The sequence below is a fragment of the Oryx dammah genome, unplaced genomic scaffold (genome assembly GCF_014754425.2).
Source record: "Oryx dammah isolate SB20612 unplaced genomic scaffold, SCBI_Odam_1.1 HiC_scaffold_8, whole genome shotgun sequence".
NCBI lineage: Eukaryota > Metazoa > Chordata > Mammalia > Artiodactyla > Bovidae > Oryx > Oryx dammah.
Window position 1 is genome coordinate 41,776,900 of NW_024070192.1, and position 25,843 is coordinate 41,802,742.

General features: G+C 54.7%; 1 protein-coding gene across 2 annotated transcripts in view; it reads left to right on the top strand.

The window, feature by feature from the left end:
- The window catches only part of SEZ6 (seizure related 6 homolog), a 47,563-nt gene extending 23,037 nt beyond the window's left edge, over positions 1-24,526 (top strand). Inside the window, exons 4-17 of one of the 2 annotated variants that reach the window (XM_040243894.1) lie at positions 11,658-11,853; positions 16,279-16,464; positions 18,883-19,051; positions 19,184-19,350; positions 19,916-20,110; positions 20,366-20,504; positions 20,596-20,792; positions 21,337-21,531; positions 21,917-22,108; positions 22,195-22,392; positions 22,670-22,708; positions 22,967-23,084; positions 23,169-23,271; positions 23,436-24,526. In XM_040243894.1, coding sequence (XP_040099828.1) covers positions 11,658-11,853; positions 16,279-16,464; positions 18,883-19,051; positions 19,184-19,350; positions 19,916-20,110; positions 20,366-20,504; positions 20,596-20,792; positions 21,337-21,531; positions 21,917-22,108; positions 22,195-22,392; positions 22,670-22,708; positions 22,967-23,084; positions 23,169-23,271; positions 23,436-23,468 — 2,127 coding nt within the window. In that variant the 3' untranslated portion in view covers positions 23,469-24,526. The remainder of the gene's footprint in view (positions 1-11,657; positions 11,854-16,278; positions 16,465-18,882; positions 19,052-19,183; positions 19,351-19,915; positions 20,111-20,365; positions 20,505-20,595; positions 20,793-21,336; positions 21,532-21,916; positions 22,109-22,194; positions 22,393-22,669; positions 22,709-22,966; positions 23,085-23,168; positions 23,272-23,435) is intronic. The other variant, XM_040243895.1, reaches the window with a different exon arrangement.
- The last annotated feature ends 1,317 nt before the right edge of the window (positions 24,527-25,843 follow it).

Genomic DNA, 25,843 nt, shown 5'->3' on the forward strand with positions numbered 1-25,843 from the left:
CTTCCCAGCCCAGGGATCAAACCCAGGCCTCTTGCATTCCAGGGGGATTCTTTACCATTTGAGCCACCAGCTCTCTCTTAATGCCCAGACCTGAGCCTGTGGGTCCTCATGGCTGCCCCACAGGCTCCACACACTCCAAACCCAATTCTTCCTTTTTGTTCCCCTAAACCTGCTTGACACTCTACACCTATCCTCAGAGACTGGCCCCAACCAATCAGAAAGCTAGAGTAGCACCCCCACAGTACCTTGTAGACAGCATCCCTGGAGCTGGGCAACCAGAGCTGTGCAACCTGGGCCCTTCCCTCTCCCTCTTCCCTGAGTCCACCAACTCATGCCCGAGTTCTATCACCATGACACTCTCCCAAACTCAGCTCTGCTTGCTGCCCCCTCATCCCACGTGGTCCAGCCTCTGTCATCCCTCCCCTGATGATATAGTGGCTGCCTCACTGGTCACTCCACTCATGCTTGCCCCCTCCTACCATCCTCCACCCACACTGCAGTCATTTTTCTCAAATGAAATCGATCCTACCTCCCACGTCTTCCCCAAGGGCCTCTGAATCAAGGCCAGTCCCTCTGGGCCCATCTCTAGTCGTTTCCTCCCTTGTTCTCTCCTCTTGCTTTGCATTAAACAGCTTACAGCTAATGAACAGACCAAGCGCACTTTCCTCACAAGCTCCTATTGCACCTGCTGGTCCGTTTGCCCAGAAGAGGCATCCTCCTATCCCTTCCCTTAGGACTCGAATCTGGCCTCACTTTTCCTGGGAATTCTCTCCTGATCCCCAGAGCTTGGGGTATCTCCCATCCTAGCTCATTGCTCTGTCTCCAATGGGTGTGTTTATAGCTGTGCCCCTCCCCAGCTAGACTCTGAGTTCCTTGAGGGGTGCCTTGAAATACAGGGCCCAGACTGGCTTCTCCGTGGGCTGAATGGATGAAATGGACCAATGAATGGGGGAGGGAGGGAATGAGGTGACATTTGATGAGACTCTGGGGACTGAATGGAGGTGGAGAGGAGAGGCATTCAGCCCAGTAGGGGGAATCAGGCAGGTCCTGGAGGAGCCAGGGAAGGGGCGGAGGAGGAGTCTGGGCGGGGAGCAGGGCACCACTGGCCTGTCTCCCCTTCCTGGCCTGTCCCTCACGCATCCCAGAGCCCCTGGAGCTGGGCTGAGAGCCAGCTCATCTGTCCTGGGGCAGCACCGTCCCCTCTGGGGTGGGCAGGTCCAGGTCTCTGAGCCAGACCCTGAAGAGGGGGCACCTTCTCCCACCCCTGGTGGGCCCCTCCCCTTCTTTCTGTAACTGTTTGCTCCTGTTCTGCCAAGCCCTGTGCCCCTCACTCTGGTCTGACTGGGAGGGTAATTAGGAACAGTCACCAACACCCCCCACCCCCAAGCCATTAGCTCTCAGTGCCGCTTAATTAAGGTAATTAATGTAACATCATCACCTAATGAGTGGTGGCACCGGCTGTGGCTCACCGGGTGAGAGGCGCCAGCTGCAGGTGTGGGGCATGCAGTGGGGGGCGCAGATGCCAGGCTGGCTGCCCCCCCTGCAGGCCTGGGCTGGCTTTATCTGCCCCCTAAGCCTACCACCCCCACTGACGCCCACTAGGCCAGGCTGGGCAGCGTCCTGGTACTCTCCACAGTGAGGTGAGATGCTGCGGGCTCTGCCTGCCCTGGCCCTGGCCCAGGCATCTGCCCCACCCCGGATACCCACCCCCTCACATAAGCCCTAGGAAGCCCCGTGTCTGTTGTCTGGTTCTGCCACATTTTTTTTTCATCAGATGCAAAAGCTGTTACCAGGCAACCTTGAGAGGAAGACCTGCCACAGCCCTGAATGGCTGTCAAGACATGTAGCAAGAGATGATGGCCGTGCCCTCTACTCCCCCACCACTGGGCAGAGTCCTTGGGGACCCTGTCAAGCTGATGGGCTGAGACAGAGTCTGAGGCCATGGCAGGGAGGGCGAGGTGGGGAGGGACACAGAGTCAGCCAGCGCTGAAGCAGGATTTAAGGTTCTTCCATGGCCGGCCACTTCGGCTCCTATCCAGGCCTCCTGGGAGCACCACACAGGCCACTTGGGGACCTGAAGAATTACTGACACTGCAGACCAATACCCAATGGGTATGTGAAAAACGGAGGCCATCATGGAAAGGGAATTGCCCAAGGTCACTCCGTTAATCATTAACTAATGTTTTTTGATGAATGGATTTGTTCCACAAATACAGATTGAGCAATTACTATGTGCCAGGCTCTGTGCTGGGCTCTGGGGACACAGATCTTCACAATTAGTGGGGGAGACAGAAATAAAAAATGATGACCACCATCAAAAAAAAACCCACCACCACCGCCACCACCAATGACCACAAAATGCACAGTACGGTTGGGGATGGGAGTGGGGAGCACAGAGGACCATAGGCATTCTAGGATGGGGCACACTCCTTCAGCCAGCAGTCAGAGTAGGGGGGTTGGTCAGGGAACGCTTCTGGGAGGTGACGATATCTGCTCTGAAGGCTGAAGGATGAGAGGCCGGCAGCCAAGCCTGGGGAGGGAAGGACAGGTAAGGCAGCCTGCCCTGGCAGTTTTGGACAGGTGACTTTATTGCAGAGGAGCAGGAGGCGGGCTTCAGGGCTTCTTGATGGCATTCCTGCCGGAGGCTAGGTCAGCATAAAATGCTCTCCTGCTCAGAGCTGGATGTTGGGCCAAGCCATGCTGGGCATTGGCGGCGAGATGAGTGAGACTGTTGGCACACCTAGGAGGCGGCCCGCTGCTCCTTTAGGCTTGTGGCTTCTCCCCATCGTGGGTAAGCCCCTGCCTACCCCTCCATGAGTTCACAGAGATGGCTTACACTAGGTGAAAGGGATGGAATCCTGGCAAGGGGGACGGGAGGAGCCACGGGAGGAGAGGAACATCTTAAAGACCCATAAATCACAGCCCTGTACTGGTCAGCCTGGCACCATGCTGAGCCCCTGCCATGTGCCCAGAATCCTGGCTAAAGACTAGGGCCCTAGGCAAAATCCTTTCAATCCCCTCTTTGTGAGGAACAGTATCAGGGTTCTAGAATCTCTACTGGCCCAGCTCCCCATGGCTTGGACCACTTCCCTTTACAGTGCTCCTTGTGCCCTCCGAGAGTGAGGGTCTGAGCTGCCTGCAGGAAGAAGGCCAGGGAGGAAGAAGCTTGCCTGTTTCGACCAGGAGTTTGGCATAGGGTTAGGCTCTTTTTAGACAGATCCAGAGAAGCCCCTTCAGATGGGTGGGCTTGAGCTCTGTAGCCCATGTGGGTCCCATTTCCACTCCAGGCAGCAAGTCTCCCCTGAGGGCTCCAGGCTTTTCTGGGCCTGGCTCATGTCTCTCACTGTGCTTGGCATTCCAAGAGCCTTCCGACTGCCAGCCCCATCTTGGCTTGACGGCTGTCTGTACCATCTGGAGCCTGGGCACAGCTGCCCACCATCCCTGCCCTGGTGCCCCGAGTGGCCCCTTTGGAACACTGCTCTCCTAGGCCAGGCTGGCTGCCAATTTGATAAGCAGAACCCCCTAGGGCATACGTGGTGGGGCAGTGCAGTGATTCCTCAGCAACCTCTTCTTTCTTGGCTCCAGGAAGGCCCATGTGAAGGCAGGGGGTGGGGGGGGTGGGGGACGGGTCACAAGGGAGCAGCAGGTCTAGCCCCATGGACTAGGCCCCTCTCCCGATCCCTAAAGCAGACCCTATGCCATCAGGGTTTGCAGACAAGCATCAGTTAAGACAAGGGCATAGAAGCTATAGGACTGGGCTCCCAGTCCTGCCTTTGCAGCCCATCTCTCAGTCATGGGGCTAAGCCCCTGGCCTCTAGGCCTCTGTCCCCTTCTCTGAAAGGAAGTTGAACCAGATGACGTAAAAGTGTCCTCCATGCCAGTCCCTCTGAGTATGGCTCCTTTTCTGGCTGAGAAACTCCCTCACAGGTCAGACTGGGTGGTGGCACCTCAGGTCCTTGACCCTGTTTCCTGCTTGCTGGCAGCTAGCTTCCTTGGTGGCTCAGACGGTTGAGTCCTCCTGCAATGCAGGACACCTGGTTCAATCCTTGAATCAGGAAGATCCCCTGGAGAAAGAAATAGCTACCCATTCCAGTATTCTTGCCTGGAGAATTTCATGGAAGGAGGAGCCTGGCAGGCTACAGTCCATGGAGTCGCAAGGAGTCAGACACGATTGAGCGACTTTCACTTTCAGAACCTGGGCCAGGGAGAGGGTGGTTCTCAGGTACCGTGCTCTCAGGCAGAGCCCTGGCACAGCTGAGGTGAGGTGGCCCACAGCCCGGATGGGGCCCGGGTCACTCCAAAAAAGGGGAAGGAGACTGCAGATGCTCTGCCCACTCTGTGCTGAGCCCGTATAGGTGGGATCTAACATAATCCTTACAACCCCAACTCACAGACGAAACTGGGACTCAGAGAGGTCATGTGAATTGCCCAAGGACCTATCAACTAGTCAGTGACGGAGCTGGGATTTGATCCCAAGATTCTAGAGCCCCTGTTCTTCCCCTGGCCCAGAAGATTGGCCTGTTCCAAGAGGGAGTTCAGCTGGGAACAATTGAAAAGCTCCATCCTCCACCCCTTTCCTCAGCCCTGCCCTGCCTGCTCCTTTAGGACCCTCATTGGAATTCTCCCAGTGTGGGGGCAAAGGCTTGGGATACATGCGTGAAGGCACAGCACTGGGCCAGGAAGCAAGAGTCCTGGCCTAGTGTCCTGGCTTTGCCTCAGCTTCACTGTGTGACTCAAAGAGGACCTCTCAGCTTCTCTGATCACAAGATTCCTTTCTCTATAGAGTGGAGGTAACCACAGCCTCCCTGCCTCCTTTATTGAAGTTCTGTGAGAGCTGAGAGGATAATGGGTGTGAAAGAGCTTTGAAAACTGTAAAGGATCTCATGGGAAGAACTGTGATTCTACTCCTGTTGGAGTGAGGGAGCATGTGGACACGAGGGAACACACGTGTGTGGACACGCATGTGCCAGCTCATGTATTTTAGGGAGTAGTGTGCATGCAGGAGAAGGCAATGGCACCCCACTCCAGTGCTCCTGCCTGGAGAATCCCATGGACGGAGGAGCCTGGTAGGCTGTAGTCCATGGGGTCGCTGAGGGTGAGACACGACTGAGCGACTTCACTTTTGACTTTTCACTTTCATGCATTGGAGAAGGAAATGGCAGCCCACTCCAGTGTTCTTGCCTGGAGAATCCCAGGGATGGGGGAGCCTGGTGGGCTGCCGTCTATGGGGTTGCACAGAGTTGGACACGACTGAAGTGACTTAGCAGCAGCAGTAGCAGTAGCAGTGTGCACGCAGTGGGTGGCGCTAGTGGTAAAGAACCCACCTGCCAATGCAGGAGACATAAGAGACGCAGGTTCGATCCCTGAGTCAGGAAGATCCCCTGGAGGAGGGCATGGCAACCCACTCCAGTGTTCTTGTCTGGAGAATCCCCATAGAGAAGAGCTTGGCGAGCTACAGTCCATAGGGTCGCAAACAGTCAGACACGACTGAAGTGATTTAGCACGCACGCATGCACGTGCATGCAGTGGGCTTATGTCAGAGTACACAAATGGCTGTTGGTGACCAGGAGAGTGCAGTGGAGCAAGGGCTGTGGTCAGCCACTGGGGGTGGGACTCAAGTGCTGGAGGAGGGGCTTGCACATGAGTCATCCCTGAGCTCACGGCCTGCCTCTGCAGGCTTAGACTCAGGTGATAGTGTGCAAAGCCTTGTGGCACGATCCTGCTTGTGAGTCATAACATTAGAGTGTGTTCTGCAGACCGACTGGCAGCTTCCATGGGGACAGAGGGGCCAGGCAAGGATGACAGTCTGGGGTTGGCAGAGGGCAACCTAAATCCTCCCCATCTCCCATCCAGGAAGGAGTCAGGACAGTCAGCCCCCTCAAAGCAGCCCTATTTCCTTCCTTGAGCTGACCGCCAGTCTTCGGGAAGCCAGGCAGGGTTAGACAGCCCAGGGTCCTGTGGGAATTGTCCTCGCCTCCTCCTGCCTCTGTCTTCTCTGGCCTGGTCCCCAGCTCCCCTCTTGTCACTGGCTAGGGGTGTGGGAAGACAGCCCTCATGAGCAGAGCTGACATTTCAGTCTATCTCCTGAGCTCTTCAGATGCCTGCAAATTACATCAAGACTTCATCACTCCCCCCCCCTTGTCTAACACCCAGCCCTGTCTGGCCCCTGTCAGGCCTGGCCCTCAAACAAGTGACAAATTACATCCGACCACGGTGGCAGGCCTGCAAGTGGGTGCTTGAAACCCAAGGGGCCAGCACTACCTAGACAGCCACTGGGAGAACAGGGTGCCCACCTGCCAATGCAGGAGATACAGGTTCGATCCCTCGGTCAGGAAGATCCCTTGGGGAAGGAAATGGCAACCCACTCCAGTATTCTTGCCTGGAGAATCCCATGGACAGAGGAGCCTGGAGGGCTACAGTCCACAGGTTTACAAAAGAGTAGGACTCCACTTAGCAACTAAACAGGCTTCTGAGGGTAAAGACGGCTCAACACCTTTAAAAAAATCCCAGCCTGGCCAAAAACCACGTCCCTGCTAAACCTGACAGACCTGGGGCCTGGGAATAAAGATGTCTAGAAATCTGTCTGCAGGTGACACCCCCATGAGGCTGGGAGGGAGGGAGCTGCCTTGGCCTCCAGCAAGGAAGGCTCTGTTACTTAACACCTGTGCGACCTTTCCAAAGCTCCTTAGCCTCTCCCAGCTTCTGTTTACTTAGGGGATTTTACCACCTACCTTCCTTATAGAATTGTGGTGAGGATGAAATAATATTTCATCCAAGGTTTCACACATGGTAGGTGCTCTGTGAATGGTAATTATTGGTATTGCTGCTGCTCTTGCTGGCTAAACAGCAGGGTCGGGAACTGGAAGCTGGGGTCAAAAGGGTGCTTAGGGGAACTAGGAAAAATGCTAAATTCATGTGTATTTCTCTGCCTTTGCTTCCTTAGCAATTTCCCTGCAGTGATGTCATCCCTTCCTCCTCCTCCTCCTCCTCCTAGTACCACCCCGCCCCCTGAAGCACTCTCAGACCCACCTGCTCCAGCCTCTCTCCCCCAACAGCCTACAACCCCTCCACTCTCCCCTAGAGGATTCCTGCTGCATGCGTTCAGTCCCACTTAAGGCAGAATTATATGCTGCCTGGCATCTCTCGATAATTACAGATTCCACGTGTGTGAGTCTTGTTTGCCCAACTCGAGAATCACAGAATCTCCAAGTTTGAGGGGGCCTCCTCCAGCCTCCGCCTGCTGCAGGAATTCCCTGAGGACTGTCCCTGGCAGATGGTCCAGCAGCCTCCACCCAAACATGCCCTGAGCTGCTCTTGGAGGAGCGGCACTTCCGGCCCAGCATCTCTGCCTCGGGCCTTCTCTTCAGCCCCTAAGATCCCCCAGGTCTTTGCTCCCAGGCAGGGGTGTTCTGCAGGGCACCTCTGCTCTCAGCACCCATAGTCTGAGGGGCTCAGAGCCTAGCACAGCTCTGTCCTCGGACCTCGCTGTTCTCAGCAGCCTCTGGCAAGTGATATATATCCAGCAACCCGCGCATTCACCCTTTCCATACATGTTTATTGCAATTGGCCAGGGAAGGGGATGTGTGCGTGCTAAGTCGCTTCAGTCGTGTCTGACTCTGTGCAACGCTGTGGACTGTAGCCCTCCAGGATCCTCTGTCCGTGGGATTCTCCAGGCAAGAACACTGGAGTGGATTGCCGTGCCCTCTTCCAGGGGCTCTTCCCGACCCAGGGATTGAACCCATGACTCTAATGTCTCTGCATTGGCAGGTGGGATCTTTACCACTAGCTCCACCTGGGAAGCCCCAGTGAAGAGGACACTGTGACCCAAAATGCTACCTTTAGGCTTTAATAGATAGAGGACAGGTGGGGAGGGCCTGAAGTAAAGGAACTGACTGTCCTGGCTTCAGAGGCACAGGATGGTGGCCCTGAGACCTGAAAGAATGAGCAGCTTCAGCAGGAGAGGAAGAAGGGCAGGCATTTCCTGGGCAGGATCCTGGGCATGCAAATGCCCAGAGGAGGGGAGTGAGCATGGCCTGTGGCCTCAGTGAAGGTAAGAGACTGGCATAGCTGCCGAAGTCAACAGTGAGCGGGGAAGCTTGGACCTTGTCTTGTGGACAATCTGAAATCACCAACAGCTTTGGGTAGAAGAGAGACATGATCCAATGAGGGACAGCCAGGGCCCAGGAGACGAGTTGGAAATGGATAGGGTGACGGTCAGGTGGGAAACAATGGAGGGCTGGGGTGCTGGGGTGCTTGGCTAATCAGAGCCAAGATAGAGACGGAAGGGTGGAGAGAAGGAGTCAACTGGAATATTGGGACATAAGATTAGGAGGGATTTGGTGACTCACTGGATGCTACTTAACTAGCCCAAGTGGGTAATCCCTGAAAGTCCTGCCTCAAAGCAACATACTAGGGACCTTGGAAAGGTCTGCCTGCAATGCGGGAGACCCGAGACCCAGCATCAGGAGGTTCCCTTGGAGAAGGGAATGGCAACCTGTTGCCTCTCTTGCCTCTCTTGCCTCTCTTGCCTTCCACGGACAGAGGAGCCTGAGGGGCTACAGTCCATGGGGTTGCAAAGAGTCGGACATGACTGAGCAACTAACACTTACACTTTCACTTTGGAAACTATGTTGATCAGTGCCTTGGAATCACAGGGGAAGTCTTGTTAAAACGTGTGTGCACGTGCTGCCGTGTCTGACTCTACAACCCCATGGACTGTAGCCCACCAGACTCCTCTGTCCGTGGAATTTTCCAGCAAGAATACTGGAATGGGTTGCTATTTCCTGTTCCAGGGGATCTTCCCGACCCAGAGATCAAACCTACGTCTCCTGCATCTCCGGCATCGGCAGGCGAATTCTTTACCACTAGCACCACCTGAGAAGCCCCCTTGTTAAAACGCAATGGATGATTTAGTAGATCTTAGACGGCATCTGAGAGTCAGCTCCTGGGTGGTGCTGACGCCACTGGCCCAGGGACCACATTTTGAGTAGCAAAGATTCACAGCAGGCCGTTTTATAGATGAAGAAACTAAAGCTCAAATAGTCGGCATATTTGTCCAAGATTATATGGTTAGAACTAGGTCCCAGACCTCTGGGTTCCTAATCCAGTGCTTCTTTACCAGACCATACACTCACCTGAACTGAAACCACTCACCTGAGACTGGGATTTGATCCCATCTCAGTGCCAGGACTCAAACCCATCTGAAACCCGTGATCTTCCAACTGAGGTCACATGCCTGGTTTCAGAACTTAATGAAGGTCAGGTTCTTTGTGAATCACTACAGAAGGAATTCAGCAAGAGTCAAAGTGATAGGCAAGAAGTAGATTTATTAATATAGGATTTATTGTAAGAGATGCAAGTGGGCAGGTAAGGGAACTCTGCCCTGAGGATTAAGTAGGCTACAATTTTATAATCAAAGAAAAGTGAGGGAGGGAGAAAGACTGCCTTCTTTGAGAAGATGTTAGGCTTACATCACTAGTTGCGCCTTCATATCAGGCAGGAGAGTATTTGATCCTATGAGGTCAAACTAGGATTATCATTGTTGTTGCTCTGTTACTCAGTGGTGTCTGACTATTTGCGACCCCATGAACTGCAGCACACCAGGGTTCCTTGTCCTTCACTACGTCCCAGAGCTTGCTCAAACTCATGTCCATTGAGTCGACGATGCCATCCAATCATCTCATCTTCTGTCGCCCCCTTCTCCTCCTGCCGTCAATCTTTCCCAGCATCAGGGTCTTTTCCAATGCGTCAGCTCTTGGTGGACAAATTGTTGGAGCTTCAGCTTCAGCATCAGTCCTTCCAGTGAATAGTCAGGGTTGATTTCCTTTAGGATTGACTGGTTTGATCTCCTTGCTGTCCAAGACACTCTAAAGAGTCTTCTCCAGCACCATGGTTTGAAAGCATCAATTCTTTGGATTATCATAGCACTTATTCAAAACAGTAGAAGGTTGTTCATTGTTGTTGTTTTTTTCCCCTTTACCTAATGGCCTGGGGCATGTCTCATGCTTTTATTTATGGCTTTATGGTTAAGCAAGCCTGCTTCATTTCACGATGTTCCAGTAGCTTTCTTGAGTGACCATTAACTTACAGTGGTGTCCCAAAGTTTCCTAGGTTTCCCCACTCTATCCATAGTCTCCTACTGAGACTTCTATAGCTACCTGTTTAACGACCCTATTCTAATCCTATCACTACCATTTCTCCTCTGGGCAGACTCTGTTGCTGTCCAATCCTTGTTTGACTGAATGAAGGCATAGAGCCCAGAAGGATGCTCCAGGGATTGAAGGACTAAGGATTGGAGCGATGGCAGAGGGGCCTGTGACAGACAGGAAATGATCAGAAGGGAGGGGTGTGGTGTAAGACCAGGCTGAGCAGTCATCAGGGGCCAAGCAGGGCAGGGACCCCAGGGCCACAGCAAAGAGCTCGGGCTAGATACTATGGTCTTTGTGGGCTCACTGGAAAGTCACAGAGGATTTAAATAAGAAAGCACCATGAGCAGCCACAGATCAGGGCTATTCACTGGCTGCAGTTCAGATAATATTGATGTAGAGGGAAGAGTGGGGTAAGCCCTGCAGGCAGAAAGGCTGGCAGGAGCCTGCTGCATTGGTACAGGTGAGGACTGTGGGGAAGTGGGCAGTGAACAGAGCTGGGGGCCAGTTGACAGGATGGAATGACTGATTGGATGTGGAATATGAGGCAGGAGGCAAGATGCTAGTTTCTAACTTGGGCTTGCAGATGGATAGTGAGGTCATTCCCTGAGCTAGGGAGCCAGGAGAGCTGCTAGTTGAGGAAAGAGAAGAGGGTGGCTCAGTTTGAGGCAGACTGGGTGAGAGATGCCTGTGAGGCATCCAACAGGGAATTTTCAGGGGAAACTGGGCTCATGGGTCTGATGTTTAAGACCCCACCTTGCTGGCCAGGCTCTTGGACACCACTTAGTTTAACCCACCCACTACATCCCCACTTTACAGATGAGAAAACTGAGCCTCAAGCAAGGAAGGGACAGGAAGCATATGTTGTAGTTGAAAAGTTTTGGAAAACAGAAGTGAAGTGACATGAAAGTCATTCAGTCGTGTCCGACTCTTTGCAACCCTGCGGACTATACAGTCCATGGAATTCTCCAGGCAAGAATACTGGAGTGGGTAGCCTTTCCCTTCTCCAGATGTATTTACAAATCCCACTTCTACTAATCTCTGGGTGCGTGCATGTGTGTGCTCAGCCGTGTCTGACTCTTTGCAACCCCATGGACTGTGGCCTGTCAGGCTCCTCCGTCCATGGAATTCTCCAGGCAAGAATACTGGAGTGGGTTGCCATGCCCTCCTCCAGGAGGTTCCCAACCCAGGGATCAAACCTGTGTCCCCTGTGTCTCCTGCATTGGCAGGCAGATTCTTTACCATTGCACTACCTGGGAAGCCCTATCATCTGTGACCTTGAATAGTATACTTAATATCTCTGAACTTCAGGTCCCATTCCACAGGGTTACTGGGAGGTAAAATGAGCTCTTCCTGCACTGAAGGGCCTAGCTCCAGGCTGGGGGCTCCAATGCCCACGGGGCACTGAGGACTGGCCATGCCTCGGGGCCTGCGGGAGCCTGAGGGCAGCAGAGCTCAATCAGTAAAAAGAAGCCTGACCCTTCTGCTTTGCTCTGTCTATCCCATGGGCAGGTCCAGAACATCAGCCTCCGAGAGGGGGAGACCGTGACCGTGGAGGGCCTCGGGGGGCCTGAGCCACTGCCCCTGGCCAACCAGTCTTTCCTGCTGAGGGGCCAAGTCATCCGCAGCCCCACCCACCAGGCAGCCCTGAGGTTCCAGAGCCTCCCTCCCCCTGCTGGGCCTGGCACTTTTCATTTCCACTACCAAGGTAGGCCTGGGGAGCTGAGGGCAGGACCAGACCGGACTGGCTGCCCTATTGGGGGTCTCTGGTGCTATTACAGCCTGGGGGGGAACATGGAGAGGCTAGTAACATACACTGGGGTGAGTATGGCTCATCTGATACCTCCAGGACATTCCCTCCTCCACCTACCACCCACCAGAGAACTCGTCCCAAAGGTGGACTGACACAGAATCAAAGCCCCGGGCGTGTCCACTGCCACTCACTCATTCATTCAGTAAGCTTTTCCTGGGCATCTGCTCCTTGCCAGGCCTGTGTTGGAGACTGGCAGTATTAAGATCCAGCGTAGTCCTTGCCCTCAAGGAACTCAGAATCTCCGCAGCAGGCAGACACTTAACAGGCAGTTAACAGAAGCCTGCTTCCCAAATGCAAGGGGGTCAAGGTCAAAGGGGCTTGATGGCTGACCATCTAGAGGTCCTTACCTACCACCCTGGCCTTCCTGAACTGTCTCACCCACCCTGGACCTGGCCCATGTCCCAGTCAGCTCAGAATACCTCTGGAAATAGGAGAGTGGCATGACGTAATAGGAAAATCACAGACTCAAGAGAAGGGCAGATCCGCGTCTGAATCTCCTTCCCCCTGGCTATCAACCTTATGCAAGTCATTTGACCTCTCTAACCCTCTGACCTCTTTTCCTCCATTGTAAAATGAAACCAAAATGCGGAGTCCACAAAGCCATGGTGGACAACTGCTTTAGCACTCATTCATGAGAAACCCGGAAACTATATTAAAGAACTGGCAGGACGGGAAAGGGAGGAAAAGCAGCTCTGTCCCTCTCCCACCAGGATCCCTCCTGGCCCCTTCTTCCCCAGACAGTCTCCTTGATCCCTTGCACTGCTGTGACAAGGTAACCAGTTCAGACTTGGGAGTGCTAATAGGGAGATAATTGATGAGAACAATTGCCTTGATCACCAGGGACCACTTCCCCACTCCTCTGGAGATGGGGATGCTTGGTCCTCCCCCTAAGAAGTACCCACGCCTCCCTGGCCTCTCCACCTAAACTGGGGGAGCAGTCTGATGTGGCAATAGGGAGCCTCGTGGTCATCAGAGGTTGGCCAGGGGCTTGTCGGAGACAAGGGACCAGCTTGCCTTGAGGCAAGGGTGACATCTTGGCAGCCCGGCCAGCCTCCCTAATGGCTCATCAATCCTCCCTAGCAGCAGGCATAATTTCACGCCACGGTAACCTTCTCGGTAGCTATAGATTCCTGTGCACAAATCCTCGGACCTTCTCTCTGTTGGGCCAGACAAAGGTGGCTGAAATGCAGCGAGGTGGAGGCTTCTGAGGGGTGCAGACCCCAAGGAGGGGCTGGGAAAGCTGGCCCAGTCCTGCGTCTTTCTCAGTTCCCAGAAGCCCTCCCTCCTCGGCCCAGTTTTTGTCAATGATCAGCTCTTTCCTTAATGAGTGTAATTCCCCTAATTATAGGCTGTAATTAGCCCTGATCCCAGAGATGGGAACAGGAGGAGCGTGCACTCATACGCGCGTCTCCCCGGGCTGGAGAAAGAGGGTGCCAGAAGAGGGGGTGAGGGGCCCCGGACCCACAGCCCTGCCAGAGCTGTCCAAGAGAATGTTGGAGATCACGAGGCAGGGGTCTCATCTGCAGAACCAAGTTCCAGCTCCCCTTCCACAGCCTCAGGCAGGGTGAGGAAGCAGAGGGCCTTGCCAGGCATCCCCCTCCTCCCTCCTGAATATTCCTGGCACCGGACTTGGCCCCAGAAACAGATGCCAGGGAGAAAATAGCTCAACAGATTGCAGTGATGCAGGCTCCCCGGGAACAGTTGTCATGGCAACATGAGGAAGCTCGTCCTGGGAAGAGGCACTTTACCCACCATGGAGTCTGGGGGCTTCATCGTCTGCCCCCAGCCTCCTGCTCTCACCTCACACCAGCCCCATTTCCTAATCTGTGAAAATGGGGGTCTCTGTTCCAAGAGTTATGGGGAAGATGGAAATACAAGTGCTGAGCACGCCATCTGCCTCATGACCTAGACCGCCCTGGGCGTCATTCCCCCTCCATTCTGGGTGGAGCATCCCATCCCACGCCAACCTCGGGTTCCTCCCCAGATCACTGAGTGGCCACCCTGCACCACCACCCAGGGCAGCCTTGGTTATTACTCCCAGGTTTCTCTGATTCTTGAGCCCACATTTCTACTTCAACTGGGAAAGCAGGTGGGAAAGGGGAGATAGAAAGCAAGTGGGCTCTGGAGCCAGGAGCTTCAAGTGCCCACTCTACTACTTACTGACTGTGTGATCAGGCCAAGTCCCTCCATCTCTCTGAACCTTAGTTTTTTCCTCACCTGAAAACGAGTTAATCACCCCTAGCTTCCTCCTAAGCATGTTGTAGACATCAAGTAAGAAAAGTGTGAAGGCAATTTTTTTTTTTTTTGGTTGTGCTCCGCAGCATATGGGATCTTAGTTTCCCAACTAGGGATCGAACCCATGTCCCCTGCACTGGAAGCGCAAAGCCTTAACCTGCAGGCACTTTAGAAGCTGGAAGGTGCTCCCTTTCCTATGCAGATGTGAGGTGCTTTTATTAATCAAAATTACAAACAATAACAGCATCTGGTGCTGTTCTGTGCCAGGGTGTCTCTGGTGGCCCAGATGGCACACAATCTGCCAGGAGTGAGGGAGACTCCGGTTCTATCCCTGGGTCAGGACGACCCCCTGGAGAAGGGAATGGCTACTTACTCCAGTATTCTTGCCTGGAAAATCTCACGGACAGAGGCTATGATCCATGGGGTTGCAAAAAGTCAGACAACTAAGTGACTAACACTTTCACTTTCCCTGCCCAGAAGTATTAGTAAAAGTTCAAATATGTAAGGTTCAGACACTGCACCTATATTTTCTCAGGTAACAATAGAATGCAGGGTGGGTAAACAAGGAAACTGAGGCACAGAGAAGTTAGGTAACTTGCCCAAAGTGGGATAGCAAGGAGAGGATCCTGTATTCAAACCCAGGCAGTCTGACCTCAGAGCCCACCTCCTGAGCACTGCCCCCGTACAACTGACTGCCAATCATAAGCCACCACTCACTGGCCATTCTTCTAAGAACTCTGTGAGAGAGGGATAAGTAGGAATGATCTCCCCTTTTCACAGACCTAGTAACTAAGGCTAGGCCAGGTAAAAAATCACAAAACTAGTGATGACTCAAGGTAAAGAATCTGCCTACAATGCAGGAAACACAGGAGACGCGGGCTAGATCCCTGGGTCAGGAAGATCCCCTGGAGTAGGAAATGGGAACCCACTCCAGTATTCTTGCCTGGAGAATCCCATGGACCAAGGAGCCTGGCGGGCTACAGTCCATGGGGTCTTGCATAGAGTCAGATACAACTGAGCAACTAAGCTAAGCTTTGGCATTGACATTGTGTCTGGACCCTGGTCTGCCCAGAAGCAGCCCTTTCTTATATTCATACAGAGACACACAGAGGCTAGTAGAGTTCCTGCCTGGACCTCACTTCCCATCCTCCTAGTGCCACCAAGTGAGGGTGGGCCTCCTCCACCCTCAAGACCCAGGAGTGGTTTCTCAGTCTAGATGGTCCTCATCTCTTCCAGCACCCCAGGGTTTTCAGGCTCCATAGCCCAGACTCTTCACTCAGCCGCTCTCCTTGACCCCTCCAAGGCCTTCTTCCCTACCTCTCAGCCCTGGTCCCCGTTTTTAGCTAAGGCCCCAGCTTGGCACTGGATTGGGATTTGCTGGGCTGTTTTATAGGATTTGCTGCCACCATTCGGTTATATTTGGTATGACAATTTCAAAAGTTAAGTTTCTCAGGGCAACTTGTTCCTCCCACAACTTCCTTGAAGTTGCATCCTGCTTCCCCATCCGGGACCCCTCCTGTTTTTCAAAGTCCACAGCCCTTGTCATCAAGGTTTTTAGCACTCCTCAGTGAATACCGGGAAAGTTTTTACTGTTTGACTTTGGTGTTTCCTGCTGTAATTCGTCTTTGTCCCTTGCAGAAAAAATAATATCAATACTTCACATCAGTATAGGCGTTTCACTATTTCGAGTGCTTTCACATCTCTAAGTCATTCAGTACATATTTCTTGGTTCCAGGGATACCAAGCTGAATAAGATGCTCCCCATTTATTCTCACAATAACCCTGAAAGTGTGCTGACATTTTGAACCTCAGTTAACAAATGAGGAAACCAGGATACAGAAAGGAGATATAACTTGCCTGGAGGGTCAAAGCTTGGAACCCAAGGCTCCAACATCCAGCTCTGTGCTTGCTCCAGCCCAGGCTGCCGGAAGTATCACTGACACCTTCTGGGGAGGGGATCAGAGTCTCTTCTGGAATTCCTGATGCTTCCTCTGACACCTCGAGGCAGGCTGGGGCAGGCCTCTTTTGCCCTGGCTGTGACTCAGCCCCTTACACACACACACGTCACCCATTCTCTCTCTGCAGCCTACCTCCTGAGCTGCCACTTTCCCCAACATCCAGCTTATGGAACTGTGACTGTCACCAGCCTCCACCCTGGAGGTAGTGCCTACTTCCGCTGTGCCACTGGCTACCAGCTGAAGGGTGCCAGGCTCCTTACCTGTCTCAACGCCACCCAGCCCTTCTGGGATTCTCAGGAGCCGGTCTGCATCGGTGAGTGGCCCCCTGGGACTCAGTGCCAAACAGGGAAGTGAGGTGGGGGCTCATTCCTGCTCTCTGTTTCGGTCTGGCACCTCCATTTGCTCTCCATAAGGAAGCCAGAAAATGGCCTCACACCTCAGTAGCATTTACACAATCTGCACTTCTTGAGCACTTACTGTATGGAGGCACCACAGGTATACCGAGTGGAATTAAACAGGGACTGCGCCCTCAAGGAGCCCACAGTTCTAGGAAACGAGGGAGGAAGACAGCCCCTGGGTCACCAACTTCCAGAGCAGGAAGTTAAAAGTACGGATGAAGAGAAAGAGTGGCCTGGAGTGGGTAGAAGCAGTCATTCCTAGCTGGGTGCCTAGGAGGCTTCTGGGGGAGGTGGCTTTGAAGGTTTCAGTGGAAGGAACAGTGTGGGCAGTGAACCCAAGGTGACAAGGGGAGGGAGCGTTTTAGGGACACAGAAAACAGCCAGGTTTGGCTGAGGCCTGAGACATGGGGAGAGGGTGGTGGGAGGGCCTTGAATGTCAGGCCAAGACACTGGGTGGAGAGCCGTTGACATTTTGTGAGACGGGGAGGGAGGGGTTCAGAACTGTCCCTCAGGAGAGACAGGCGGGCGGTGTCTGAAAGCTCGCAGCCAGCCAGGCAAGAGGGTTTGAGTTTAGACAATGACTTTGGGAATGAAGAGGTTCCAGAGACCCCAACGAGGGAAAGGGGGGACGTAGGAGTCTCCCAGGTTCTGGTCCTGGGTGATCAGAGAGTCTGAGATTGCTGCCAGTGAAGAGGGGCTTGTTGACAGAGGAAGATGGAGAGTTTTGTTTGCAGAGTGAAAGCATCTTGGGGTTTTGATACTTATTTCATCCTATAAACTCTTTCTGGGCATCAGGCCAAAGTGGGTGTGAATAAGCCAGACCTGGGCTCTGCCCTCAAGGAGCTCTGTGTTCGACGGGAAGACTGGAAAGCCACTCAGGAAGTTCAGGGCAGATGGTGCTGTGATGGGGCGAACTCAGGGCACCATGGAGATCCAAGCGGGGGGAGTAGGGGAGAGCTGCTCGAAAATGAGGAAGGAGGTCAAACAAGCTTCCCAAGGAGAAGGCAGGGAAGGGTGACGGGCATGTCAGAGCTCCGGGCAATGGAATGGATTCCTGGAACAGCGCATGCAGAGATGCAGAGACATGAAGCGGCACGCCACAGCGAGGGCCGGCGGGGCGCGCCTCAAGAAGACAGTGGACCGGGAAGCACTGCAGCCGAGCCAAGGGAGACAGCTTTACAAAGGGCTCAAACCCCGTCTTGAGCTTGGACTTTATCTCGAGGGTTACAGGAAGCCACTGAGGAATTTAAGTGGAGGACGGGGCATAGTCAGATTTCAAGGGCAGTGCCGTTCCAAGACCAAGCAGAAAGGTGAGTCTGTCCTCTCTGCAAAGAAGCAGAGAAGAAACTCACCAGCACCCCTTCCCCGGGAGCTGTATTAGGTTAAAATACTCTTCAGTCTGAACACTTGGAGACAAAGGCACTGCGTCTTGGCCAGGGTGGCCTGGTCTCTGAGAGCTGGCAGAGTCCAGAGCTGTAGGTCCAGGAAAGGAGAGTGCTACCGGGGACCAGCCAGAGTCCTATTGCCTGCTTCTTCTCTGGCCCCATTTAACTGCCAGGGGCTTGTGGCCAAGTAACTCAGCAGCCCTTGGTGATGGGGAAGGGCGAGCTGCCAAGCCTCTGCTAAGGAAGAGGGGGCTGTCCCGGAGGGTCCAGTGCTGGAAAGGGGTCAGCCTGTCAATCAGGACTATTTGACAGTAGTAGTGATGCTGACTCAAGATTGTCTCCTGGCTAACAACGCCTGCTACAGGCACAAGGTTTGGAGGTAAAGGGCATGCCCACCAGGTGTTTGTCATCCCTGAGCTAGTCCTACTCTCTTCTTTATAGTCATCCATTCATTTTATCCAAAAAAATATTGAATACCAACTCTGTGTTTGGTTTGAAAAGACCTGGCCCCTGCCCTGGAGGGCCTAGTTAAGGGACATATCCAAAAATAACTGGTTTAGGAAGCTTCTAAACAGAGGCAGCAGATATATTCAAGAAGGTTGGAGCCCTAGGAAGGGGAATAAAGTTCACCTGGGAGGAGGAATCAGAGAGGGCCTCCCTGAGAAGTCAGCAGTGAGGAAAGGTGACTCACCCAGGGCCACGTGGCTAGGCAGCCGCAGATTCCCTAGTCAAGGGAGTTGCACATGAATGGTCCTGGAGGTGTGAAAGGTTAGAAGGTTGGCTGCCTGAAGCCGCAGGGTCACAGGGGCAAAGAATTGACCTCCAGACCGTGAAGGCAAGCTCCTTGCTGCCCCCGGCAGAAGGCCTGGAGCTGGGATGGGCGGGGAGGCTTGCTAGGCCGTCTAGGATCCAGCCGGGGGCCAGCCCACAGTGCAGCCCGTTTCACAGCTGCCTGCGGTGGAGTGATCCGCAACGCCACCACCGGCCGCATCGTCTCACCCGGCTTCCCGGGCAACTACAGCAACAACCTCACCTGCCACTGGCTGCTTGAGGCTCCCGAGGGCCAGCGGTTGCACCTGCACTTTGAGAAGGTTTCCCTGGCTGAGGATGACGACAGGTGAGGGGGTGTCCTGGTGGGATCAGAGTGCCTGGCCTGGTAGCACCCTGCCGGAGGGATGGTACCCAAGCCTGGGGCCTCACCCCACCCAACTCAGCGACCAGCCACGCAGCTGCCGCTCTCGTGGCCCAGGCTCATCATCCGTAATGGGGACAACGTGGAGGCCCCGCCCGTGTATGATTCCTACGAGGTGGAGTACCTGCCCATTGAGGGCCTGCTCAGCTCCGGCCGACACTTCTTCGTGGAGCTCAGTACTGACAGCAGTGGGGTGGCTGCTGGCATGGCCCTGCGCTACGAGGGTGAGCCTGCTGGGGCCTAACCAGGGGTGGGGGTCTCCAGCCCAGGGTCTCTTCTCACACCTTCCCTCTCTGCCTCGATTCCCTCATCACTCCTTCCAACTCGCCCCTTGCTCACCTGCCACCCAGGTCCTCTCTCCTTACTCATCCCCTGAAATCCAGGATTCTACTCCATCTTTGCAGGAGACCCCTGCCTGGACCCAGGCCCTCTGGTCCAAGAGAATCAGTTCTCTAGAGTTTGAAGAATAAAAATAGCCCCCACCCTTACGGAAGAAGAACTGCTGCAGGACACACTCTAGCACCACTCATGTATGCATGTGTTCATTAATTTATTAAGGAACACCAAACATGTATTGAGCGCCTTCTGTGTACTAAGCACAAACTCAGCACTGAGAATACAATGGTGATGGCCTCCTGAGGAGAGATGCTCTGGGCTGCTCCGCCCCCTGCTCCAAACCCAGACACACATCAGTTGCCAGGAAGAGAAAGGCCCTGGGGATGGAAGTAGGACGACTGCCCCATGTTTGCCCCAGTTGTGCTGAGCTGGGCTGGGTCCTGTGGTTTGCAGCCTTCCAGCAAGGCCATTGCTACGAGCCCTTTGTCAAATACGGCAACTTCAGCAGCAGCGCACCCTCTTATCCTGTGGGGACCACCGTGGAGTTCAGCTGCGACCCCGGCTACACTCTGGAGCAGGGCTCCATCATCATTGAGTGCGTGGACCCCCACGACCCCCAGTGGAATGAGACAGAGCCCGCCTGCCGAGGTCAGTACGCATCAGGGGCTAAGCCTGCTGGGAGCAGGGAGCAGGGTGGACACGAGGGAGCTGGCCACAGGACCTGGGACCACGGGGCTGGTGACACATGTGACTGAAGCTTCCCCCCGCCCCGAGGAGAAGGTGGGGGGTCCCAGCAGTGGGCAGGCTCTCCTGTGGACAGGAGGCAGCCCCAGGACATGGTACTGGCTGGGGGTGAGATGAGGGGGTGGAACGCCGAGGGGATGCGGTTCCCCTGCCTTCCAGCCGTGTGTAGTGGGGAGACCACAGACTCGGCCGGAGTGGTACTCTCCCCCAACTGGCCAGAGCCGTACGGCCGTGGGCAGGACTGCATCTGGGGCGTGCATGTGGAGGAAGACAAGCGCATCATGCTGGACGTCCGAGTGTGAGTGCCCACTGGGCTCTGCCAAGCCACCTCCTGGGATCTGGGGCCCTCTCTCAGCCAGCCCGCCCTGCCTAACGGTTCCCCTCCACAGGCTGCGCATAGGCACGGGTGACGTGCTGACCTTCTATGACGGAGACGACCTGACAGCTCGGGTCCTGGGCCAGTACTCTGGGCCCCGTGGCCACTTCAAGCTCTTTACCTCCATGGCTGATGTCACCATTCAGTTCCAGTCGGACCCCGGGGCCTCAGTGCTCGGCTACCAGCAGGGCTTCGTCATCCACTTCTTTGGTGAGCTTGCTCCTGCCCTGCCCTGCTGGGGTTGGGGAGGTAGAAGCGATGCCAGGTGCAGACCCCCAGCTTAGGCAAGTCAGAAAAGCCAGGAAGGTGAGGAGTCTGAGTGCTCTTATCTGATTGGGGGAAGCTGGGACATTCCAGGCATCACCTTTGGGAAGCTAATCTTATTCTCCATCTCCCCTGAGGGCCCAGTGAGAGGAAGCAAGCCTCTGCTAAACTGGGTAGACAGCAGGGAAGAACTTCCTAATAGAAACAGGGAACTGAGGACAGGCCTTCATTGAAGTGACAGTTTTCCCCACCCTACCTGGCCCCTCTCTCAGGGCTAAGGAATTGGCCAACGCGCTTGGGAAGTAAGGCCAAAGCTTAGGTGACAACCCTGGAATCTAGGAGACAGGCAAGAAGGAATCCCTGAGCAGGAAGGCATGATCGCAGGCCTGGATAAATTGGCAGGAACTGGAACTGGAGTGCCCTTGAGGGGAGGGAAGCTAGCACAGTCTCCCTTGGGTCCTGCTGAGGGCCTGCATCTTGCTGCCCCCAGAGGTGCCCCGTAATGACACCTGTCCGGAGCTACCTGAAATCCCCAATGGCTGGAAGAGTCTGTCACAGCCTGAGCTGGTGCATGGCACCGTCGTCACCTACCAGTGCTACCCTGGCTACCAGGTGGTGGGCTCCAGTGTCCTCATGTGCCAGTGGGACCTCACCTGGAGTGAGGACCTGCCCTCATGCCAGAGAGGTGAGTGCACCTGTTCCCCACACTCTCCCCGGTGCAACCTACAAGCTTCTCTCCTGGATTCTAATCCAGACTCTAGCTGTTACTAGTTGGTAGTCATAGCCTCGGTTGCCTCATCTGTGAAGTGGGATCATACCTTCTCACAGGGTTATCCACCAAGTACTCCAAGTTTTCCATTCCTGGTATGTGGCCCATCAATGTTTGTTGATTCTGATGAGTGGGGAAGGGGACAAATGGAGAGAGAACACCAGCACAATGATAGGGGCAGATAAATAGGGGTGGAGCCCTGTGCTGTGAAGATGTTGGCAGGCCTAGAACAAAGCCAGCATGCACTGGTTTTTGTTGAGTTCTACTTGGGCCACTTCCCTCTGTCACTCCCTACCCTCAGTGACTTCCTGTCGTGACCCTGGGGACGTGGAACACAGCCGACGCCTCATATCGAGCCCCAAGTTCCCCGTGGGGGCCACCGTGCAGTATATCTGTGACCAGGGTTTTGTGCTGACGGGTAGTGCCCTCCTCACTTGCCATGACCGCCAAGCCAGCAGCCCCAAATGGAGCGACCGGGCCCCCAAATGTCTCCGTGAGTGTCAAACGGGGAGGTGGGAGGATGCTGCCTCTGGCGGCTAGGGGCCTGGCACCCTCACTGGGCCCTGCCTGTTTTTGCAGTAGAACAGCTCAAACCGTGCCATGGCCTCAGCGCCCCCGAGAATGGTGCCCGCAGTCCCGAGAAGCGGCTGCACCCAGCGGGGGCTACTGTCCACTTCTCATGTGCCCCTGGCTATGTGCTGAAGGGCCAGGCCAGCATCAAGTGTGTGCCCGGACACCCCTCACATTGGAGTGACCCCCCACCCATCTGTAGGGCTGGTGAGTGTCCTACCATCTGCTGAACCTCTGCCTGGCCCACGGGGCTGCCCCGACAAAGATGTCAGAGGCCGAGAACCAAAACCCCCTGCCCACGCGCCCCCACCTCTTATGTTATTCTTGGTTTCTCGGGTGTCTGCCAGATCCTTTTGACCTGGTGACAAACTCTGGGGTGGGCTCCCCTTGGACAAATTCCTCCCCATGACCAGCCCACTCCCTGCCTTTGTGGTCTGGCTCTTTGGGCTCACCCACTGCCCTTGGCCCTCCCCTCTTATTCTAGCCTCTCTGGACGGCTTCTACAGCGGCCGAAGCCTGGATGGTGAGCCCCCAACCTCCTCGAGGGTCAGGGAAATAATCTCCCTGCCCCTTGTTCTCACAGCTTCCAGGCTGTGGGCTCCCCAAGGAGGGAGGGCAGAGAAAGAGAGAGATCTGGGACTAACAGGGGGCAAAAAGCCCCTTCCCCCGCCCCCAGCCAGCTAGAGGGAGCTGGCAGCTGGCTGCCCCTGGGCAGAGGCGAGGGGATGTGGGACTCAGGCAACAGGGCCCTCCGCCCCAGCCCCATCCTCTGTGCTTTCAGTTGCCAAGGTGCCAGCTGCCTCCAGCACACTGGATGCTGCTCACCTCGCAGCTGCCATCTTCTTGCCGCTGGTGGCGATGGCGCTCTTGGTGGGAGGAGTGTACCTCTACTTCTGCAGGTGAGTCTGGCTTTCCTGCCTGCCCTGCACCCCTGACTCACTCCCGCCCAGCACTCCTGACTCCTAGGCCTCTCTGCTGCACAGGCTCCAGGGGAACAGCCCCCTGCAGCTGCCCCGGACACGACCCCGCCCTTATGACCGCATCACTGTGGAGTCAGCGTTTGATAATCCAACGTACGAGACTGGAGTAAGTACCGAGGCCAGGCTTGACACCCCAGTCAGGACCCAATTCTGTGTTCCCTTGGCCAGGTACCCCTGCGGGTCCTGCCAAGCCCTTTCACTCTTTCTGTTTTCCTCGGGAAGGTGGATTGTGGACTAGCAGGCCTTTGACAAGTTTCCAACTCCCAGAAGTCTCTTTCCTTTGCAGGAGACGAGAGAATATGAAGTCTCCATCTAGGTGGGGCGGCCTGGGGAAGCCGGCTCCGCCCTGCATCCCAGTCCAGCAGCAGAGCTCCCAGCTTCCCGCTCCCTTGCCCTCCACCTCCTGTACATACCACCTGGGAAGAGATGCCGCCAGTCCCTCAAGAAGTTGTGCACATCCCGCCTGCAATACCCACTGGGGCCTATTTTCTTGGGACCACTGCCCACTTAGGGCCCTTCCTAGGGTCCAAGTCAGGGGCATCTGCCTCCAGGCCAAACACAGCTGGAGCACATGCACCAAGAACCAGCATTCTCCTGACCCTCTCTCAGGCCTGGGACCTCTGGGCTGGAATTCACAGGCAGGGCGGAGTACCTCCCTCCACGTGACCACCCTCCAGCCCTGGCGTGCAACAGCCCTGACATGACAGTGGCGGAAAGTGTGCCAGGGTGCTCCTCACAGGGCCGCTGCTAGTGGCCAACACTTCTCTCAACAGTGACCTCTGAGTAGTCCTGGCATGCTGACATCAGTTCCCTAGGGAGATCTCTAGTCTTTCTCTAAGGCCCCAGGAATGGTCAGTTCTGCCTCCTGCCCCTTCCTGGCAGAGGCAATAACACTAAGGATCTTAAGGGGTTTAGGGACTCTACCCCAAGCTCAGGTTGGGCTTCCCTAGGCCACACCACTCATGCGCCACACCAAAGCAGGACACCCCCCATTGCTCCCCTGGTGGCCCTACACCCTAAGAGAGGGAGACTCTCCCCTGATGTCAGTCTGGCTATGAAAAACACCCTCTTGCCCACCTTCCCCTCCTCCAGCCCCAGTAACCCGTCAGGCTTCCCTCCTGGCCACTGCGTTTTGGGATAAGGGGAGTGGCAGGCATATTCTGGAGATGTGCAGAGGTCCACAGGTGCAGGAATTTGGCATGGAACAGAGGGTCATAGCATCCCAGGGAGAGGCCCAGGAGTTGGCTGCAGGCTACTTTGTACATGTAATGTATTATATGGGGTCTGGGCTCCAGTCAGAGAACAATCTTCTATTTCTGTTGTTTCCATTAAAATGGTGTTTTTGGAAAAAAAAAAAAAAAGCAATGGCCTGGTGGATGGTGCTTTCTTGGAGGGAAGGGAGGTGGGAGACAAATGGGATGTGGACTTGAGGGCCAGAAGGCATGCTAAACCTACCAACTGATCATCTCCAGACCTTATCAAAAACCAGTCATGGGAATTCCCTGGGGGCTCCAGTGCTTGGGATTCAGCACTTTCACTGGACAGCCTGGGTTCAATCCTTGATCAGGGAAGTAAGATCCTACAAGCCCCATGTGCAGTCAAACGAAAACAAAAAGTAGCCACGTGCGAGTGCTTCAAGGACTACTGTCCCAACAAGATCAATGTGACAGCTGGCATGTGAAGTGACAGGCCCCAAGGTTGGTGCCACAGGGGTGTGGGAACCCAGAAACTGAAATGCTCTGCCATCCCAGTGCTTCACTTCCCCTCTTTGCTAGGTCCAGAACCAAAGCCTGGCACAGTCCTAAGTCTGTCCTCAAACCCATCGTATTGCTGAAAAAAACCAGAAAACCTGACGCCTCTCTTCCTTGACTTCGTTCCAGCTAGCAAGGTTTAGGAAATTGGAATAGGAATCAGAGACTGAGCCCCTGAACGTGAGGCTCTGGTCTGTCTTGGCCTCAGAGAACATCCAAACTGTCCGGTGCGGAGGCAATGCAGCCTAGAGGGCTTAGCTTCTAATTTAACAAAAGCTGTGTCCATGGACTCCAGAAAGAGGTGACTGAAGAGGATGTGCTTAAGTTTGCCTTGTTTGGTCCCTCCCAGCATCTATGCCCCTTCCCAATGGCCCCCAGAATCTCCTGGGATGTGTTTAGCCAGGCTTGGTCCGTATCACACACATCCATGCTTAGAGGTGTGCTCTGCAAGGCTGCTTTCCAGAATAAGAGCAGAAGGAAGGCAACAGGGAGTTGTGGGCACTCAGAAGCCAGAAGCCAGAAGACAGAAATGGTAGCAGCAACCAGAACTTCTAAAGTTATCCAACACGGAGATCTTGGATCACTTATGGCTGGCCACCTCCTGGTTCTACCACAAGCCACCTTGGACGGAGAGGCTCCAGCCCATGCAGAATGCAGTGCCTACATTAGCCACAAGAGGTCACTACCAAAAGCATGTGTATCCCACCTGCTCTCCTCAATCCCCCTGGCACATCCAGGGCTGGAGCTCTCCAAGGTGGCACCAACTGCTAGCCCCACTAGGCTGACCTCACCCTCCAAGTTCTGAGAGGAAGGTGTGTGGAGTGATTAGTTACCCTGGTACTTGTCAACAGAGCCAAGTATTATTTCCCTCATTAACCCATTAATGCCTAGGTCTGTTCTCAACTGCAGTGACGGTGTTGATCAAAG